This window comes from Sceloporus occidentalis, unplaced genomic scaffold, assembly GCF_023333645.1.
Source record: "Sceloporus occidentalis isolate IW3139 unplaced genomic scaffold, rSceOcc1.0.p SCAF_26, whole genome shotgun sequence".
NCBI lineage: Eukaryota > Metazoa > Chordata > Lepidosauria > Squamata > Phrynosomatidae > Sceloporus > Sceloporus occidentalis.
In genome coordinates this window covers 4,101,394-4,123,563 of record NW_028317006.1, presented here as the reverse complement: position 1 = coordinate 4,123,563, position 22,170 = coordinate 4,101,394, and the positions used below count along the sequence as shown (strand labels likewise).

The following is a 22,170-nucleotide window of genomic DNA, read 5'->3' as shown; positions in this document are numbered from 1 at the left end:
GGCACAAGCTTCGAGGCAGACAATTACACAATGAAAGTATTTCTGGAGGCGCTTTTAACTTTATTATCGTGCAGCTAGAATGACCCAATTCTCTGTAAGCCTCGTCATATAGCTTACCCAAGTTAAAAACAAAATAAAAAAATTACATGTAGAATATTACGACCGAGAAACTCTCTCTCCCTGCTTGGAAACAGAGGAATTGGAATAGCAAATTAGGTTCTTGAGCAAGGATCTGCAAAGGGTATCGTCCTGCATGTTAGAACTTACCGATATAATGGTGGAAAAGGAGAGTTTTAACAAGCAACCAGCCAACCCATTTGCGAGATACAACATTTTGGATAATTTGGGGTCTTTAGATAAAACCAGTCCCTGGCCCTTGGGGAGCAGCAGGGAACATAGTCCATTACATACACTTTTATTTATAAAGCCACATTATTAAATACTTATGCAACATGATAATTTTCTGGAAGCCATCTGAGACCATGCTCACGAAAGACACATGCAACTGTTTAATGACTATAGTCAATTTAATCTGAGGAAATATAGTTTTTCCAAACATGCGTTTTTAAGGCTTTGATGCCCACCAAGAACATTGGGAAATATGGCTTTACCTGAACGGTCTCTTACAACAAGATTCCGACCTTCCTGTAAATGTATGGTAAGGAGATAAGACATAACACCAGAAAGACTGCTCACACTGTCTTCAAAACCCTGTAAAATATGAATAATGTTATCTGAATGATAATGCAAGATACTCATACATATATAAAAATAGTATACGAGTATACGTACAAACATGCCCCATGCTTCAAGATAATTACAACATGGCAACTGGAGCACAGCTTCACATGTTGGCTCCTACCATTTCCAAGTCTCCTCTTGTGGCACCAGCAGTCCTGCTGTTGGGTTGTAAAGCCCAAAGAAAAACCACAGTGGTTCTATTGACTGTGCTAAGGTTTTAGGCCCACATCATTTTTTATATTCTCATATATGCCGTGAGGATAATATACCGTATTTGCTCGATTATAAGACGAGGTTTTTTTCAGAGCAAATGCTCTGAAAAATACCCCTCGTCTTCTAATCGGGGTCGTCTTCTAATCAGACCTCAAATAGAGGTCTGATTAGGAGACTAAGATCCAGATCCCCCCACCGCTGCAGGGGACCTGGATCCTCCTGTCTCACCCCCCCCCATCATACACACACACACTTACCGGTGCTTCCTGCTGTACTGCCGGGGCAGCGGGTTGACGTCTACGCGATTCGCGTAGACAACGTCCGCTGCAGCCGGAAGGAGGTGTGGCTAGCAGCGGGGGTTGTCTGCGTCCGTCGCGTAGACCTTCCCCGACTGTCAGAGATCAGAGTTCCCCGCACCGGAACCGCACCGGTGCGGGGAACTCTGATCTCTGACAGCCGGGGAAAGTATACGCGACGGACGCATACAAACCCCCCCCTGCCAACTCCACCTCCTTCCGGCTGCAGCGGAAGGCGACGTCAACCTGCTGCCCCGGCTGGAAGCACCGGTAAGAGAGGGCTGAGAGGGGAGAGAGGGTGTGTGTGTGTGTGTGTGTGTGTGTGTGTGTGTGTGTGTGTGTTAAATGGGGGCATAGGGCATTTCTGGAGTGGCGTTAAGGGGGCATTTAATAGAGCACTCTGCCTCCTGAAATGCCTTATACCTCCCTATATGCCACTCTGCCCCATAATATGCCTTTTAACCCCCTAAATGCCAGAGTGGCATATAGGGGTATAAGGCATTTCTGGAGGCAGAGTGCTCTATACAATGCCTTTTAACTCCCTTAATGCCACTCTGCCTCCTGGAATGCCTTATACCTCCCTATATGCCACTCTGCCCCATAATATGCATTTTAACCCCCTAAATGCCAGAATGGGATATAGGGGTATAAGGCATTTCTGGAGGCAGAGTGGCACATAGGGGGTCAAAAGGCATACCATGGGGCACAGTGGCATATAGAGGGTTAAAAGGCATATCATGGGCCACAGTGCCATATTGGTGTGGCAAGCCTGGGGGCAGATGTGCGTAACTGGGGGACAGGTTGGAAAATACAAGGAAATAAAAACAAAAAAAATATTTTTCTCAATCATAGCTTTTATTTAAAAAAATAGTTTACATGAATTAACATTTACTGGTAAAACTTTTTTCCTTTAGGGTCGTCTTATATTCAGACTTTTTCTTTTTTTCCTAAGTTAATATTCAGATTTTGGGGGGTCGTCTTATAATCAGGGTCGTCTTATAATCGAGCAAATACGGTATCAACATTTTGATATTGCATTGGGAGAAGGGCAGATACATTTTTTTTGCATCAGATGGCTGATGCTTCTGCCCAAACAGCTGACATGTTCAGTAGGTATTACACGCACAGAGAGATTCCACTGCGCTGTGATAAAAAGATATGGGGGGGGGGGGTTGTAAAATATTTTTTATTGGCCATATATAATTTATTAATTTTTTTACATACTGGTACAGACTGAGAAGAGGAGCTTGCCATAACGAGCCAACAATCTATTGGCTCACAAACTCTGAAGCTGTCCTTTCAGGTACACAGTTGTACTTTACAACAGAATACAAAATTCAGCCATGAAATTCCCTTGGATGTGCTATAAACAAAAACATCCCTTTCCTACTATTTGTTGAGGCTTGAAGTGACCTATCTATAGCTAAAATTAAAGAGGGAAGTATATACTTGAGCCCAGTGTTGGCTTATAGGATGGGAGAAGCAAGGGATATTCCAGCTAAAATGTCTGGGGAGAACCCACATGTGGAGGGCAAAGCGAACTGACAGTGGTGCCACTTCATGTCTGGGTTCCAGCAAGAGGGAAGGTTTCATCTCCGGATATACATTATGCAATATAAAAAAACTTTCCCGGGTGTGTTTATAATATAGGATGGAATACTACATTAAGACAGGGGCATTTCAGATTTTTTTTTTTTAATTACTTAAAAATTCACCTTCCGTGAAAACAACTGAAAAGGATTTCAATAACCACATAAGGACATCCACAATTAGGTAAAATATATACATAAATACGCTAGATATAACCAACTACTTATGTTGTTACAATAGGGGGAGCTGTTTAATAAATAAAAGCATAATTGTTCATGGAATGTGATTAGAGTAGCAGCTAAAAATATAACAAAACAAACAGGTGTCATAAAATAAAAACAAAAAACTGAACAGCCAATTATTTCGTTATAATTGAGGCTACACCTTATGAGTAAATTCCATCCTTAATCAAAAAACACCCTTTTACGGCTAGACATTTATATACGTTTGGCTTTGTTATACTTTTACTTTTTTTACAGTTATATAAAATACATCAATTTATTGTGTAAATTTTGAGGCACCCCTTTAGTTTTGTATCTCCTTCCATTAACGTTTCAACCGAAAGATTCACATGTTCAAACAAAAAAGGTTTTTTTGTTTGCAGACTAACTATGTCTGCGTACATTGCACAGAACATATTACGAGCAAGAAATAATAGAGCTGAATCAGGAAATGCAAAACATTTGTTCAACAGGTCTCTCATACACGTCAAACTCATTACTTATCATGCCTATACAATGAAAACCAACAGTACTTTGCCGATGGGCAAGGCAGTCATGTGATTCTGGTAGGGAAGTATAATGTACTAGGCACAACAATACACTATATGTGAGAATGCACCTTTACAGTGACCCAGGAAAGTCAGGCCAGTTTTAGGCACAGCTGGTCATCTTTGTACCCAATTCATGATTGTCAGCAGCTCTAGCCCTTCACTAGTTTGCTGTAGAAATGTCTGAATTCCAGGAAGCCAACACCCCACCTCATGGTTTTCTAAGCCTGCATCCTTATAGAATAAACATATTAATCCTAGATGACTTGTGCACTAAGCCACAACATCAATAAAGGGAATGTGCATGAAAACAACTAGATATAGTCTGCTAGGGCGAGTTTGTCTTATTCTTTTTCCTAAACAACCTCTAGAGCCACAGGTTGGTCACATTTTAACTCTTTACCTGTCTAACATTCAGAACTGGCATTCAGTTTATGATTGAGGGTGTTTTCTAACTGTTGGAGATCCATAAGATAGCACAATCTTGCCATTAGAAGGATGGCCTTGAGACAGCCAAGCATAAGGACACTTACCACCAGCTCTTCTGAATGCTGTGAAGACAGAGATGAGTTCAGATCAGTGCCTGAAGGATCCTAGGAAGTGAGAAAAATAACTTAAATCATAACTTTAAAAACAGTAAGGATCTTCATACCCTGTTCTACAAAACGCTAAGAACGTAGCAGAGAATTTGTGCATTCACATGCATGGTTAATGTTAAGTTACATATTTTACCAGTCCATGCAAACTTCAACCATATAAAAGTATCCGTCCAATAAAATATTTATCAACTATGAACGAATGTGTTAGGATGGATTTAAAAAGTCTACCATTAATTTTATGTGATCCATGTGCCGTTTCTAAGACTATTTTGTACATTTGCCTAGAAAGTGTATATAGTACCATGATAATCAGCAAATACTGGATCCAACATGTGCATACGGTTGTGTAGATGGGTAGAGTCTATACAGCTGCTGAACCAACAATTAGCAGGACAGAAACAAAGGCTGGAACACAGCACTCAGTAATGAGATGGTGCACGAGCCAGGGTACCACCAAGTCCTTCAATATATCAAAAATAAAGAAGCAGCGGCTCAGCACTCAAATAGTAAGGTGAGTTTATTTCACGCAGGCAATGTTTTGACACACAGGTCTTTCTCAAGCTTTGAGAAAGACCTGTGTGTCGAAACGTTGCCTGTGTGAAATAAAATCACCCTAGTATTTAAGTGCCGAGCCTCTGCGTCTTTATTTTTAAACAATTAGCAGGGGACACAATTTTTTAAGTTTATATTTATGGCCAATTTGTGACCCATTTCCATACTTTGCCAAGTAGGCAACAAGGATTTTCCATACTTAAAAAAGGATTATCAGTGTCTAAATGTAGCCACGGGAAACAGCAAAACATACACAAACTAACAATGTCTACACAGAGTCTTACAATTTTGCATCATGGTCTTGAATAAAGCAATGGCAGCTTGAGAATTCCCATTACAAGCATGTTCCTTGTACAATGCAGCACATAGGCAGAAAATCCAGAATTAACATTTCAAGAAGTCCATATTAGACAGATGAAATCACAGCAGCCCTGCTCACAGGCTTTGGTGTCCTTAAAGAATGCCAGGATATTTTGCTGGTTTGGAAGCCTGTTGTCGCCTCTGTTCTAGGCACTTTAAATGCCAGACCCTACATGACTGAACAGCTGGTATGGCTTCGTGATGGAGCTGAACTGGGCAACATACAGCCAGCAAGCAACAGGACAGAAAGCCGATCCCTGCAGGGATCCTGGCACAGGCTCAAGGGGTAGTCACAGCATGTCAGGTAGTTCACAGGACAAAAGTTGTTTGCCAACCATGGTCATGGTTTAACGCTTTCACTTCTATCCAACACGCAAAAACCTGGTTAAGTACGCAGCTAATATAACAAAAAACATATTTCCTTGCCTTGTCACATCTTATTATAAAATAATTTTTTTGATTATGTTTTTGTAATTACAGACCAATATAAACTATAACTATATAGGGAGCGCACAGTCATCTCAGATGTGCAAATGCCCCTATTGAACCGTCTCTGAATCCTATTAGTCTCAATAATAAATAAAATAAGCACCATCATTCAACCTTGATGGTTATGGTTTGTTTATTAGTACATTCTTGGTGGTCGCAAGTAGTTTTAGTTGACCTAGATACCAGCAGATATAAAAAGGTTGGTCCTGCAATGTGCATAGTGCAATTTGAGAAATGAACCAAGTCCGTTTTTGTTTCTAGGAACACAAACGTTGGTTATTGTGGTCAATGTTATATTATAATAGGGAAGTTTTTGTGAAGCATAACGAAGTCCAAACTGAAACAGAGGTCAAACTGAAAGCATCAGCATATTCAGAGGCATGTTCATATTTATGCAGGAGCAACAACAGTATCATAGAAAGCCCAAACATCACAATAAAGCCATTTTATTAAATTTTCAATGTTTGTTCAGCACTTTAATACTTTTTTTACTTGATAAAGCCTAATAAGCCTTAGGCTTTTGATTTCAGAACAATGCACATCCTGTTAGGTAGATTGCTTAACAAGCAACTTCCTTGTCTGCTTCTTCAATCTCGTCTACTGTAGTTAGAGTATATAGACATACACTGGATAGATGCTTCGAAAGGTTTCATTCTGCAAATGTGCTTTTAGTTCCAGGGAAAGACAATATATTGTATTTCCTTTTGCCTGTTGACATACGCTGGTCTTTATGTGACTAAGGGGCTGAAACACAAGGTTCCTACACCTCTGTTCTACAAACAGAACACTGAGCAGTGAGAACAAACAACTGTAGATCTTATGCCAGTTTGTCCATATGTATAAAACCATCTCTAAACATACACACACACACACACACACACACACACACACACACACACACACACAAGTAAAAAATAATATCGCTGGGTCCGCAGTTCTTAACCAGTGGCGTTCACCTCAAGTAGCCTATTAACTATACAAAATTCTTTATGCAAACTCATCCTGCACAAGCCTAAAGTTTGGGCCAATAAACATGGTAATCAAAAGATTTTTCACAAATGGGTATGACACCTAAAAAGGTTCAGAACCACTGCTCTTGGTTACCATACATTGTTAGAAATAGCGACTATTTATACAGCTCCCATAGTAAACTATGTAAAGGCATTTCTTTGTGCTGCCAAATGAGAGCAAAGTGATGCCCTTTTTATCGTTACATAGAAATGTAGAACATCAGCCCATCTACTCCGACCATTTTTCCTGATTAATTTATGGTTTTAGATTTATTATGGTTTTATGGGTTCTCTAGTGCATGTTTAAAATTGCCTACCACAAGTGGTAAAGGCTGTTCTATTTATCTGCCAGCCTGCCCATTGAAGGGCATTGCCAGCAAAAATAAATCAAGGTGTCTTAAATCATCTCTCATGTTAGCCAATGCCTCCGATGAGGCTTAGGGCACTCCAGGGTTTGTAATAGGTCATTTCTCTTACTATAGGACCATGGTAACTCCTGTGTAGAGCCATGGGCATGTGGCATGCAGGAAGAAGAAGTCAACAACTACAGGAAAGGAAAAGACTGGGGATCTTGGCTATTGACATTTTACTCATTACAATCCTAAACCAAAATGAAGTATTGGAGGCCTACATAAGAGCAATTTAAGTAAACAGCTTCCCAAACCATCTCCGGGGATGAGGAGATCTTGTGCACATATGACTCACACATGTTCCAATAACATTGTAGGTTTTTTTGGTTTGTTTGTTTGCCTGATCTACCTTTGCCAAAAAATATAATGAATTCTGAAAAAGAATGTTTAAGTTGTAAACCTTGGTTTTATAAATTTAAACAAAAATATACCTTGCCACATTAGCACACATTAGAATTTCTATGTTGGCCCAGTAAAAAGTATTAACTTCTACTAAGGAATTATATATATATATATATATATATATATATATATATATATATATATATATATATATATATATATATACACACACACACACATACATATATACACACAAAAAAACAGGTCATGCATAAAAAACAAAACCATACCTCATTTTTTCTATCAGTGAAATAATCACCCATGCACTCCTTCTTCATCAGCTCTAGGATTTTCTTCTCATCCCCATATATCTCCTCTTCTTGGGTTTCAAAGTCTGAACAGTCCAGCACATCAGTCTCAGTCACTGTGATTTCCACACGTACACTTTCTTCCTGCGTCCAGGTGCTGGTTTCGTTGGCCTGCTTAATGTATTCCCTTTGTCTACTATGGGACATCACTGGGGAGGAACGGCTGTTAGAAACAGAACTTGTACAAACCATAGACTCCATGTACTCATTCTCCTCCTGAATTGTACATCCAATGTCCATCATATCAGGCACAGAAACGCTCATCCGGTGGCCCAAGAACTGCCTTTTACGAACATCCAATACCTTCCGTGAGCTTCTCTTGGATTTTCGGACTGTTAAGTTCTGAAGTAGGGGCCGTGTCTTTTCCTTCAGAGATCCCCAGACAGACGGTTTATCAAACTCCATTGTTGCAAATACAGGAGTTTCTCACACTTCCCACTTGGAATTTACTTAAACCTGGAGTAAATACAGACACACATTTGTAAGTAATTTTTAGGAATCGCATCCTGTGTTTAAAGTACTGTAGCGCTAATAGCTCCGAAAGAGAGTCATCTCTACCCATGCCTTAGCCAAATCCACAAATTCCAGCTGCTCCCCTTCACAGAAACCCCCTGTTTTTACTCATTCTTTGTTAGAATACAGGCAGTTTACACAGTCTTTGGTGGGAATAGGTAGTATTGTTGATAAGATATCATGCTTAATGTTGACCCAGGACAAATAGCACAGGGTGGATATCAACCGGTAAAACAGTTTCTCTTTTCAACGTCCTGGGCTGAGAACGAATGTGCCACAGAGCCACAGAGCGTTTATCCAAGAAGCATGCTTGGCCAAGCCATCCATAGCAAAGCAAAAAAAAAAAACAAAAAAAAAAAAAAAAAAAACACAAACATCTATGTTTTCTTTCCAGGCATCAGGGTGCCCAATAATGCCGAACACTGGTTAAAATATAAGAAGCAGGAAAGTTATAAATGGAATTTGTTCTGGTGTTGTAATTGAAAATGGGGTACCACAGGCCTCTATTCTTGCTTTTTAATTTGTGTATTAATGACATACAAGTATGTATTCAAGGCCAAAAATTAGCAGAAAACAAATGTTAAGAAAACACTTAATTGTGTAGGGTTGGAATTTTAGCACGACGCGTGTTTGTTAGTGAATGATCTAATTAGAACAGATGTGTAGTGCCATACAGTATTGAGAATGTCCCAGTCATCTAGAGAAAATGTTCCAGTAGCAAAAACAGCTAACAGCGGGCTGCCATATTTTGAGTCCCAATCTGACCTGAAATGGACTAAGTTGGTCACCCAACTTGAAATACACTTATAGAACATGCAGGGTCCCAGGCAAGCTAGCCCAGTTATGTAACCTACACCAGCTATAGCCTGAACCTCTTTAGATGGAGTACAGGAGAGATTGAATCTATTTAAGAGATGCATTAACCCCTTAAAGACCAATGACATGCCCGTCACGTCACAGCATTAAACAAGCTTAGAAAGATCTAAGATCCTGAGAGCCAGCAAAGGCAGATCGGAACACTGGATGAGAGACAATCTAGTGTGGCACCAGGGACTGTTAAATATGAAGTGCATATTAAAGCATTGATCTCACTTAAATTTACAAAATACACATTAATACTGGAAAATGACGACACTAATTTGATGATACTACTTAACACTTATTAATTACCAGACCATCACAAGTTCTACTAGTTCTGTTTCATAATATATACCGTACATTTATAGACAAATCTACCTCAAAATGAGCTCTGAGTGTTTCTCGTGGTATAACATCTTACAAACAATAACCAAACTTATTTAGACAAGTGCTTGATCTTAATGTTGACTTTATACTGCGTACTACAATTGTGTTATTATGAATGTACAAGCCATGTATATGTACAGAGTAAACATTTCATGTCTGTAACATGGGGAAAAGACTAATAAGATAACTTATAACGTATAAATATAGGGCTGCAACCAACGATTATTTTCATAATCTATTAGTTGGCCGATTATTTTTTTCAATTTAATCGAATAAAAGAATCTTATTTCCCAACCTGCCCCCCCCCTGCAGTTATGCACATTTGAGGCCCAGGCTTGCCACACTGCCTCCCACATATGCCTTAAACCCCCCAGATACTCCATAGTGAACTCATAGATACAGACTTGCTCACAGCACACTGACACAATACGTTTATAAATAAATACAGGATTAATCTTCACTGCCCCCAGGATTTAGATTTACTTTTTCTACTGTACGTGGCACAGAATGTCATCGAGTCTCTTCTTGAGGGACTTTGCTTTATGCATTAAGATGGGTGCTACCTACAGGTAAGATGTTTTTCTATGTTATTGTAGTACTTGTCATAACATAATAAAAAGGAGATGAGATGAAACGTTTTAGATAAATTTATACAGTCTTGGAACCCACTGCCTTGATGTTAGTAGTGATAGCTATACAGCAGTAAAAAAAAAAAAAACCAAAAAAACCACAACAAATAAAAACTGCTTCAAAAGCTCTTCAAGGGTGACCTGATAAACCTAACCAGTTTTCTGCTCCGATATCCTCTACTTAAAGCAGCCTTTGTAAGGGTCGATTTAACACCTCATTACGGGTGAGATATAACTAAACAAAGGAATAATCACACATTAAAACCTACTGTTTGAGGAAGTGGCAGATCTGCCCAAAGAGCAGAACATAGTTGTACAATGTTACCGAGAACCGCATCAATGTGGTCAAAGTGTTACCATCCATTAATAGAGGCCGGTAACATCAGCAGTAACTCAGGGGTTTCATTCGTGAACTCTAAGGGTTCCTCTCAGCTGCATTTCCCATGGTTTACCGAGAAAAAACAAAAAAAAAACCCCAACAACAACACCCACTATGCAGTCTTAGAGGGGGGAAACTGCCATGGCAGAAGGGCATATAGGGGGTATAAGACATATCTGGGTGGCAGAGTAGCAAGCCTTGGGGCAGATGTGCCTAACTGGAGGTCAGGTTGGCACATAAAAACAAAAATGCATTTTTCTCAATTATAGTCCTATGTACCCGACATGCCCAACTATTAAAAAAAAACAAACAAAAAAAAAACGCATATTAAAAACACTTCCGAATCATCTCAACCATCTGCGAGTACTTTAATACACGTTGTACCAAGACGTGTATAAATGATCTCATCTGGCACAAGAGTTGCAGGCCTGCTGCAAAAGCTGCCCTCTTCCTCCATGATTCCACATTTCTTGCCACCGTGAGGATTTCACAAAACGCCAATCCATGGCAGAAATCCCACTGAAATCGGTGCCAGGGCTTTCCACACCTCACACGCAGCCTTCATGGAGGGGACTACATCACGTGCAGGGATATGCGTTTGGCTGAAGAGATCCCCTGTATGGCATTTAGATGGAGGATGGGGAAAGGAACAAATACTGTACATTTGGGGAGATTCTGCAGAACAGGCCGTGCACCTGTAACATGCATTACAGAGTATATGACAGCAGGAATGCGCCTTTACAACATAACTCATGGTGTTAAAACTATGCACGCAAATCAAAAACTGAGGACACCATTTCTGCTCATACCAATAACTTATATTTAGTAAAACGCTAGCCGTACAGAAAAGTATGACAATGTCGTGAACTTGACACAGAAAAGTTCAATCAAACATACCTCTAAAAAACTATCTACAGGACAAACACATGAACTTTGTCATCGCTCGTCACTGGAGTTATATAATTTGTACAAAGGGCGAAAAACAAAAACACATTCCACTTTTTCAGATTCAACCATGAACCTAAGGTATATATCTTGAGATTTTCACAACGTCATAGTAGTGAAACATAATTCAATATTTACATAGCTGGTGGTGATTTTCTATAAACTCCAGCGTTCTGTCAACCTGGCTACAAGATTCATCAAAGCCGCTACGATGGTGCTATATAAATCAATAAGTAGTAAAGTTATATATGATGGCCAACTTAAGGATTTTGGTCTATATGGGAACAAGATCAGTAATTGGTGAGAAAGAGTCCTTCGGATTTTCCCTGATGTTGCCCACCTTGTTTAAGCCATAAGAAAAACAAAACAAAAACAAAAAAAACCCCCAAAATTTCCTCTTCAACAGGAAAGGCTACCAGAGTAATTTAGCTTTGCCGTCACACCGCCTCAGGAAAGGGAGCCTAGCTTTAGAAAAACCGCAAGTGCGGATATTTGTACCGATCGTTAAGAGAAGTGCCGCCAGTCAAGTTATTTACTTGGCTGGAATTCAAATACGTGGGAAGATGCTGCATGCATGCTAAAAAATAAAAAATAAAAAAAAAATAAAAAAAAAATCCAAACAGTCAATTTGCCGTATCATATCCTAAAAATGTATTTAAGGGTGGTCAATATATAGCATGAAGTTTAGAATACATTTTCTTTTAAAATAACCATTGTAGGAAGTTGTAGCTTGGGCTGCAATGTAAAAAAAGTCTTCCATGAACTTACGAAGTTTGTACTACTGCTTAAAAAGTCTCTGCCAGCCTCACTAAAGAAGAACGCATATTAAAGTACTTTGGAAGAATCCGTATCCAAATGCTCACAAAAATATATAAAATAAAATGAATAAATAAAATTCCTTAAGCAGAAGTTCCCCACAGGAATGTCCCACCATTGGAATAAAGGTTCCAGTTTCGCCATTTCACAGTTCAATGGCAAAATGTTTACCAAGAAACAAAAAAGATATTGTGACAAAAATAAAAGCAGATTGGGAAAATCCAATAACTTGTTGGCCTCTTGGAGTCATTTGGTGTATCCGAGTCTGATGTCAGTCTTTGGGAATGGTTTATGAACCGGCGTGTGCAGAATTGGCAGCAACTCGTACGACTCACAAGTAATTAAATAATTGTCGGGGCTGTTGCTGCGAGTTCATTATTATTTCCCCATTGACAGTCAAATTACTCTGAGATTGAGGCAGGAGTTCCTGGTGGCTTGTACGTGTTTGCATGACTGCGTGTCTTGTTTTGGTGTATTATACACTAGAAATATACTATTTCGTGATGCTATCAAAATATCTGCTTATATTGATATACCGATACCTGGCATTATCAAGATCTGTACACACACACCTTGGGGGGGGGGGGTTAAGTGGGTTAATTAACCTGTCAATATACTGTATTTGCTTGATTTCCCAATTTTTTTTTCCCCTGAAAACGACCTTGCCTGTTATTCAGACCTCAGATCCACCCGCAGATCCTCCAATATTGCATTTCCACTGCCTACTATAGCCCCAGGACACATTATATGCATTCAAAGACTCTGAATTGCAAGCCAGTATGCGGTAACACGTAGGCACAGGTCACGTGACCCTATCACTAAAGAATAACGTTCATAAAGCAAATGTCTCACACTCCTGCCTATCAGCCTGTGCTGTTTTTCACAAGTTATGGAGAGGAGCTGGTTCAAATATGGGCAAAGTGCAGTAGACTACATATCCCATGATACTCAAGCTACCTTACTTAAGGTTGAGAAAGCATCATGGCATGTGTTATTCCTCAGCTCTTAGCCTCTGATAAGCAGGTGATATTTTGCACACATGAAATACATATTAAGTTTTGACCCCCGCCCCCCGATAGTGTTGGGTTATCTTTTTTTCTTTCAATATGGTCCAAAGGGGAAGCCATGGTATAGTAGAGCAAATACCGTAATGTGTTATTGCCCATTTAATGATAGTCTGACATAAAGATGATAAAGATTCGATAAATAAGAAAACGATGCCCTTCTTCATGGACATATGCCTTTCCCTCAGTAAAGCAAGCCGTGTTAACATAGTTAATTCATCATCTGTCAGCTTCCTCGCAGGCACTTCCAATGAGTCAACTCAAAATTGCATGTGCATTCATAGTATAGTATTGAACCTTGCTTTTGTCCAACTGTAGCCACAAGCTCCTCAAATTACGTGGATGTTTTTTTAAGTTTAGATTTTTATAGTTGATATGCAACAGCCTAATACGGTGTCAAAAGCATAGATTTACAAAAACAAACTTAGTTACAAAGAGAAACATACATTTCATTGACAAACAAATAGATTACCCAATATTAAAAATGACCCAGGCATATTATACATATACACACACACGTTGTAGCGGGCAGAGAGTGCTTCATAAATCAGATACAATGCAGTCATGTGAAAAAGAAGGTACACCCTCTTTGAAGTCTATGGATTTACATATCAGGACATTATATGTGCACAAACCTCAACAAACTAAAGCAACATTGTATAGAAGAGGGGGGCCAAAATTCCTCCGATGTGAGACTGAATCAAAGTTTGCATTGTTTTTCACACATGGCTTCTCCATTTTGGCTTTATTTTTGTTGAATAAATCATGACACCATAATAGGTTATGTACATTTTTAGACCTGCCAAGGAACAGATGATTGTTATGTTCCAATATGTAAAGTCATAGAATTCATGATATACTTTCTTTTTCAGATGACTGTAAATGCGCACACACACACACACACACACACACACAAAATACTACTACTACTTTAGGATCTGCACATTAAGGCACAACAGTGTACAACAGTTTCACCTGCAGACTTAAATCAGAATCAAATAGTTAATCAGAAGTTGCCTTTACAACGGTATTAGCAGAAGAGAAATCCTGTTTAACAACAAAAATGATCTCCCCTGGATTATACCAGATTAGAAAACCTCAATTTTTTTTTTTTTTTTTTTTTTTACAATGTTGCAGAGAAGATTTACAGAACGCATACACTACCTCCAAAAAGTTTTGGATTTTATGTCTTTTAAATCAGCTTGCACTGCCATGCATTTACACAAATAGGATGGGGCAATCCACCATGGATCCACAACTTTGATCATACCTACAAGAGTACATTTCACTCCTATAGAAATTAATTTTCCTCTCCGCGCTTTCTATAGGGACAGAAGATACTGAGCCAATTGCTAAATAAATATATCTGGCGACCAGCAATTGTTCTCACCCACAGATCTAGCGCGGACGTGCGAATAACGATCAGGAGACAGACCTTGTAAGTTAAATGTCATCCCTGCAAAAATAGCCAGCATTACTTCCTGCACAGAAAACAAATACACAGCCATCTAGCTTTAAACAGTTTACCCACCCACCAAGAACAAACAGTATAATGTGTCTATTCAATGCTTTGTCAAGAGCTAGACTTAGGTATGTCTATGGTTTGTTAAAAGGACAGTTTAATGTCCCCAACATGCCAATTAAAGAAGAACGCATATTAAACTACTCCGCGAGTACATTAATATGCATTCATTAGAACAAAGACTGATTGAACAAAGACTGGTTGACTGAAATTAATAGGAATGCTTGCCATCCATGCACACAGGGAATAGACAATCCTGCCTTCAGCGTTCGCTAAACCAGCAAACATCTCCTGCATGCAAAATATCTGAGGCAGGGCAGATGCTTTTGGGGGAGATTCTGTAGAATCCCATTGTACATTTGCAAAAGAAACACCAGACATTTAAAGGGACCACACAACTTTCATGTGCGTTAGGCAACCAAGACCAGGTGAATATTGTTTATGATAAACTGACCCTGGACAACTGTCCTGACTTGGCTCATCCTGTAAGGTGGACAGGTGGGCATGTCCTGGTCCTAGCCTTTCCAGCACCAGCCCGACCCACCACTTTCTTGCTGCACCTCTAACATAGCTGTCTTGATTTAGACTTGTAAAACGCAATATACAAGGTCATGTAAGCTCTTCCAGCAAGAAAGGATCACTGGGATTGGTCATGTGCAGTGCAAAAACACCGCAACTCCCTTGTTACCTCTTGCTTTAGGGAATAAACCTGGCTGTTCTGGATATGGAAAGCAAATAAACAGGAGAAAATAATTATATAAATAAAGGTTTCCTAATCTGTTCTGAACCTGGAGAAGAATGGGAGTTACATAAAAGGGACAATTTTGGTGTAAATTTAATTCTTGTATTCCCAATAAGACTCAATGAAATACTCCTGATGGTGCTTCTACTTTTCCAGTTTACCGTAGACACATAACCCATAGGATTTCAAACCACTGCTGCCCTTTGTTTTCACCGAATACATAAATATATATCGCAATCTGCAGTACAATTTACCAACTCTGGTGACTTAAACACATCCCACATGAAGCAGCCAATCGGTGGGTGGCACTGCAGCTTTTCTTAAAAACGTAATAAATTAAGTATTCTGCAGGTTTAACGAATGCATATTACAGTACGTAGAATATACTTTAACATGCATTTGTTGTCAGAGGCTAATGGAGTATGCTTATAAAATTGTAAAAGAAATGGATATACAAGCAGTAAAGTTTTTAAAATCATCATAAAACAGAATACACATCAGTGAATAATACTCATGCTTTATTTAGAACTTTTCAGGAAAACTTTACATAAATGGTTAATGCATATGATGAAGTACTCTTCTCTGTACTGAGAAGTTCCACCGTTTACATCCCATAATTAACCCGGATTAGCTCCCTTTTCTTTTAAACCCATTCTATACACTGTCCAGGACATAGAATGAGCGTTATGACATCATAAATAATTTAAACACCTGTCACCAAAGTAAAATCCGGATACACGGTTGTAATGTTTCTACGGCTTCAATAAGCTTAAAACTATTTTTCTTCAGCAGAGAAAAAGGTTAAGAACTTTGAAGAACCATAGCTATCCTCTGGACATACTAATCACTATAAATACGTCTTACACTGGTTTAGCGTGCTTACCATAAATCACAATGACAGCTGTAACACGGATAAGGCCAGACTGCTCTAGGTGGAGCACCTGCACACAGTCATAATGGATTTAGAAATTAATAAGAACCTGGGGTGTGGGGCACTCATGGCTTTTAATGTGGGTTACACTCATCCAGGCAAGGAGGAGCAGATTTAATGTTTGTCAGAGAAGGACACGTCTGTACAAAGTGCATTAAAAACAAACATTTAGGTTTGTTTACTAAAGCGAGTTGACAGGAGAACGCAGAGGGTTTGGAGTTCCAAATCATTTAATTCAATATGCATTATGAAGGGTCATTAGCTACAGTATGCATTACACACATACCTGGGAACTCTCTGTTTGACCCAAAGTCTATGGGTGAAGAGCTGGTTCCTCGTGAAGAGCTGGAAGGAGGAGCGGTATCTAGTGATACTCACTACCAATCCAAACACCCAACCCATCTATTGCTACCTGGGACTAGCCTGAGGTCTGGGTAGTCTACCCTCTGAAGTTCACACATTCCCACAGCTGCAGCACAACATCCCTCTTTAAAGACCCATTGTCACACCACTACCGCCTGAAGCAGCTAATGAGGCGGTAGGAAAGAGCTCCCAGTGAAATTACGGGGGGCCCCCCCCCATTTCTGTGCATGCGCACAAGGCGTCTCATTAGACCTGGAACTCTTGGCCAAACACACCTTCCACAAGCCTAGCAACTGGATAGTAGGGGATCCTGCTTAATTTCTCCATGCACTTGCAAGGAGGAGAAGACAAACATGTGTTAAGTATGTACTGTTAAACAGAGAACAATATATGCAGTAGAGACCTGAACTATATAATTGGAAGGGATAGTCCTTATTTGTGATATGCATTACCTGCTATAAGACCCACTTAGCCCTTCATATGGTCTTTTATTCATGATAGTATCATACTTTTCACTTAAAACCCTTTATGAATTTTCTGTAATAATCACTGCCACCTCTGCTGCAGGACACAGAATTCCACCAACCCATACTCTCAGTGAAGAATTTCATCTTATAGCATTAATACTATAAAGTATCAAGGGACCGAGCAGAAACTAAACAAGGCCTCCTGCATCTTCCGATACCCGGAGATCTAACAGAAGCTCTGTAGAGTTAAGCCCAGGTGAATATTTCAGATGCTCTCAACAATGCTTCAGTGGGAAATACGAGGGCATGAGGATGCAAGAACCACTTTACAGTTCCTCGCCCTTATAAAACATTAACCAAGCAAGACTACTTTTTTTTTAATCTCATTGCCACCAGTTAGCAAATATATAAAAATATATCGATGGGAAAAAAAAGACCTTTTTTAAGAAATAAAATATCATATGTAGTTAAAGTGAGAAAAATAAAAAGTACACTAACCTGTCTGTTTTGAGTTAACTTCACAAAAGCCATGGTGGCCCACCAAATGATGATGATCTGGGGGCCTACAAATTCTCCACCATGAGCCTGTGTTACCTTGCGAGAGTCTCTCACTAGAATGATATAGCTTGTGCCTGGCAGCTGAAAGCTACATGAAACAGGTCAAGAGAAAAATAAACCAATACTGAAGAATGACTAAAATGTATTGGACGCTGACCTTTTTTCCTTCTATTCCTTGGATCTGGAAGGATGGGGTGGAGACTGCCGAGAGATGTTTAGACCAGGGACTACATTTCCAAGTCTAGGAATAACACACCCCTAGTTCCTGTAAACTTAAGATGAATTTTCAGAAAGTGGGAATTCCAGTTCTACCACTAATTGACAGAAGGATGTTATTGGTCTCTCTAAATTTACAGGAAAAATGAGGGCATGAGAAGGAGGGGGTATGCAAGCACCTAGTAGACTTCCTTAACTAGTTTTGAAATCATTTGTTTCTACCTAGTTTGAAAAGAAAAGCTATTGTCACACTATAAAGCCATCAAGTGAAAGGGACACTATTTCTGAGTAAAGTCATTTTGAGATGATGTAATGTGGATTCGTACATGGAAAATTGTAAATAGCCACTTGGCTTTTTTGTTTCAACGTTTTTTTTTTTGTTTGTTTTTTTTTGTTGTTTTTTTTAAAGCAGAACCAATAACAATGTAACAAAAAAACCCCTTACTGACACACGTCTCATTAGGTTTTAGTTGTATCTGCCCCTTTGTATCAATCTCTGCCAGCCTGTAACTTAAGACCTAACAGGCAATTTTCCTTTAAATCTAACCAGTCAAAGAATTTGAACAGTGGCCCATTGAAGGCAGGTATGGCAAATGGCTTGTAAGGATTTAACTGCCAACACCGAAACAAAACTATGCAACGCAACACTGATACACTCAAGAGTCTGCCCCGAACACAAGACTTAGAGATTTAACAAAGTGCAGAAGAATGGTTCAGAGAAGAACGTTAGAACATGAGGTCATAGTCTAAAGCTAGATTGAATACTTTACCGACAACACGGTAGACAAGTAGAACAGCCTCCCACAATAAGTGATAGAGGCCAATACAATGAGGGATTTAAAACATGCATAGGATAGACATAAAGCTATCACGAAACTAAGGCAAGACCCAGTCAAGACGGGCAGAGTGCATGGGCCAAATGGTTCTAATCTGCTGCTATGTTTCATGGCGGATACATGTGAGACACCAAAGAGATTTCTTTTTCAGCACACAGTTATTTACAGCTCCCTCGACTAAGTGGCTATTGGAGAGAATAAATTGTATATTCACATTAAGAGCAACTGTTTACCAAATAGAATCAAGTCAAATAGTTCACAGCAAAGATTTATAGTCAAATATTTACATAGCAGACAAATTAATTGCGATAGCGTAGTTCTATTTACTTAAGTCTTCTCGCACAATTCCCATAGGAAACTACAGGGCTCTAATGGATTGAATAGTACGTCCAAGTTCTTAACAGAAGAAATAGACTTCTAGAAAGCAGAAAAAGTGGATTATGGCATACCAAAGAAATTTTAAATAAGATCTTATTTTTTTTTTAAATGATGTAATCATTGTGCCAGCCAATATCTTTTAAGCAATCCCATATTTTTGATGGCAAGAAATAATTCTTTAATCGTGTAAATCTTTGCCTAGTTTATAGGATTAAACACCCACTGGACACAAAGCAGGCGCTGATAGGCTGTTGCCATAAAAGCTTAAAAAAAAAAAAAAAAAAAAAAAAAGATTTTTCAGCTTCTGTGTTTATGTGCAACTAACCCTTAGGAAGAAAAACATTTTGATTTAATATTTTTTCGGTAATACTTGTTGAATTGTTAGCTCAAGTGTTTGAGTACACAAACGCCTTCAGTTGCCCGCCACAGGCCACCTCCTTCTACTCGCAGACAGTATATTATAAAATGCTGTTGGATCCATACGTTCATTGCAGCAACAAATACACATGTCAGGAAGTGATCTGTGTTGGGTAAGCGATACTGAATTTTACTCAGACACCTAAAGAGGAACTATAACCATTTGTTTTTCTTTTATTACTAGATTAAAGATAAAAATTCCTAAATATACTTGAAAAACTCCTGACTCCCTATACCGTCAATGGAATGGCACAGTCTAAATAACCCACTCGGACACTAACTATTGAAAACTTATGTGGAAATGGAATTTATCAGCATAAAGAATTAGCTTAGTGTGGTTAAAGTCACCCAAAATGACAACAATGACAACAATGGCACCTTCAGGGTCTGTTTACTGGAACAAAATGAGGAAAGAAACAAATGCTAAAAAAAAAAAAGTTTAACAATTTTAAACGGCTTTTCAGGAGAAAAAAAATAAAACTTGTCTTTTCCATGAAAAGTTCACTTATAGGCAACAAGTTGTGGTTTTGTCAAGTCATTTTCTTAAGTGTTAAAAAGTAGAGTAAGTTTTCAAAGTGGAACAGCATCTTTAGTGTTTAATGCTAAAGTCCTTAACACTATGAAGAGAAGCACAAAAAAGAGAGAGATCCAAAAATATGCTACAATCCTAGCCAAAGGTCTCCAGGTCCTCTGGGTGGCCAGTACTTTAAACATTCTCAAAATGCCCTCTGTCATTATCCAAAAATATTACACAAACAGTCTGATACCCCGAGCTGGTGGTAATAAGATCAGGGCAGTAAACGTGATTGTCTATTTTTTTTTTTCTATTTAAAATAAATAAAAAAATAATAAAATGAAAACACAATAGATGTCGCGGCCACAAAACCTGCAAGTCTAATCTGCTGATGAAAGCTCACTTTTTCCCGCAGATGCCAACTAATACTAATTTCCCGTAGTACTTTAGGGCAATTCTTAGGTCTGTTATTTGAAAGAAAGACATCATTAAAGGGGGGGGAGGGGGAATTCTCCATTCTTGGTTCTGCAATGTTATTAAATAAAAACATAATGTGGGCAATATAATAATAAATAATATTTATTTTAAAGTGATACTCTGTTTTATTTTTGCATTAAAACTAAATAAATAAGTAGGGAATTTACCCCAAAATAAAAAAGGCACACTGCCGCCAGCTCCTGAAACACCAGATATACACGATGCACGACCTTATGCATATTATTATTTTGGAGAAAAGGCATAAAAGTCTAGGAAGCCAGAAATCCTTAACCTTGATTTCCACGGCAACTGTTCATCATTTAATACTTTCCTTGAATTGTTTTATATGCTGCTTGGTAGATAAATCTGAGAGGGTGGTAGATAAACAGCCTCCCAGCAGAAGTGGCAGAGGCTGATACACGGAGAGAATGTAACCATGCATTGGACAGGCAATCAAAGACGGATTAAGATCAGAGTCTCTACGTCAAGAAAAACGTGTAGACTGGATGGGCTGAATAGTTCTTATCTGCCGTCAAATTCTATGCTTCATAAAAATGATTAATTAACATGGATACCTTAACGTGACAAGTTATGCTGACTGCAGGTAAATAAATATATGCTTTTAACATGTAAGCGTTCTGTAGCTATTGTAGTTCTGCCTTAGAACGACTTCAAATATACTTGGTCTTGGATTACGTATTTAGAGCTATAGCAAATGCTGCTTTATACACCAAACACAGAGTGGGGGCAGACAAGTAGAACAGACTCCCAGCAGAAGTGGTAAAGTCTAACACATCGGACAGGTTTAAGGATACCCTGAAGACCAGACCAAGGGTGTGATGGCAGGTAGAACCCATCTTGTCATCTCGCAGAAAGTCACGCATTTACACAGTTCATAAGGGATCAGTGACTCATACAATAAATAAACCCAATAAGATAAATCTATATATTACTAAGTACAGTGACGGAATAAACCACAATATGCAGATAATGTAATAAATCACTGTTAAGAACAGGTGCCCACAAACACACACGAGACCAGTCACAGCGCTAACCGAGATATATCCTGTAACCAAGGATTAAACTCATGCAGGTTTAACATAGCTCTGTCTAACACTCAAGAGATGGGCCATGCATTGTAAAGCACATCCAATACATAATAACCAACACTTAAAGAGAAGTCAACAGGAACCATGCAGAGTCCATTCTATAATGTAAACCTGACACCATGGAGCCTCTGACGTCATAAATCAGGCAGAAAGGAGCTTTTTCCATTGACTCTCATTGGCAGTCCAGGATTATTCTTCCGTCACCTGCAACCTCCACCCACACTAAACTATGGCTTTAAAATACAGCCTAAAACAAATATGCCAAAATTAAAAAAAAAAAAAAAAGAATTCATAAAAATAAACAAACAGT

At 38.9% G+C, this 22,170-nt stretch overlaps 1 protein-coding gene across 1 annotated transcript in view; it reads right to left on the bottom strand.

The window, feature by feature from the left end:
* The window catches only part of LOC149300029 (multiple C2 and transmembrane domain-containing protein 2-like), a 50,320-nt gene extending 42,176 nt beyond the window's left edge, over positions 1–8,144 (bottom strand). The window contains exons 1-3 of the mRNA XM_089485510.1: positions 7,662–8,144; positions 4,137–4,202; positions 612–711 (exon numbers count right to left, since the gene is read on the bottom strand). Coding sequence (XP_089341636.1) covers positions 612–711; positions 4,137–4,202; positions 7,662–8,144 — 649 coding nt within the window. The remainder of the gene's footprint in view (positions 1–611; positions 712–4,136; positions 4,203–7,661) is intronic.
* Positions 8,145–22,170: the final 14,026 nt, after the last annotated feature.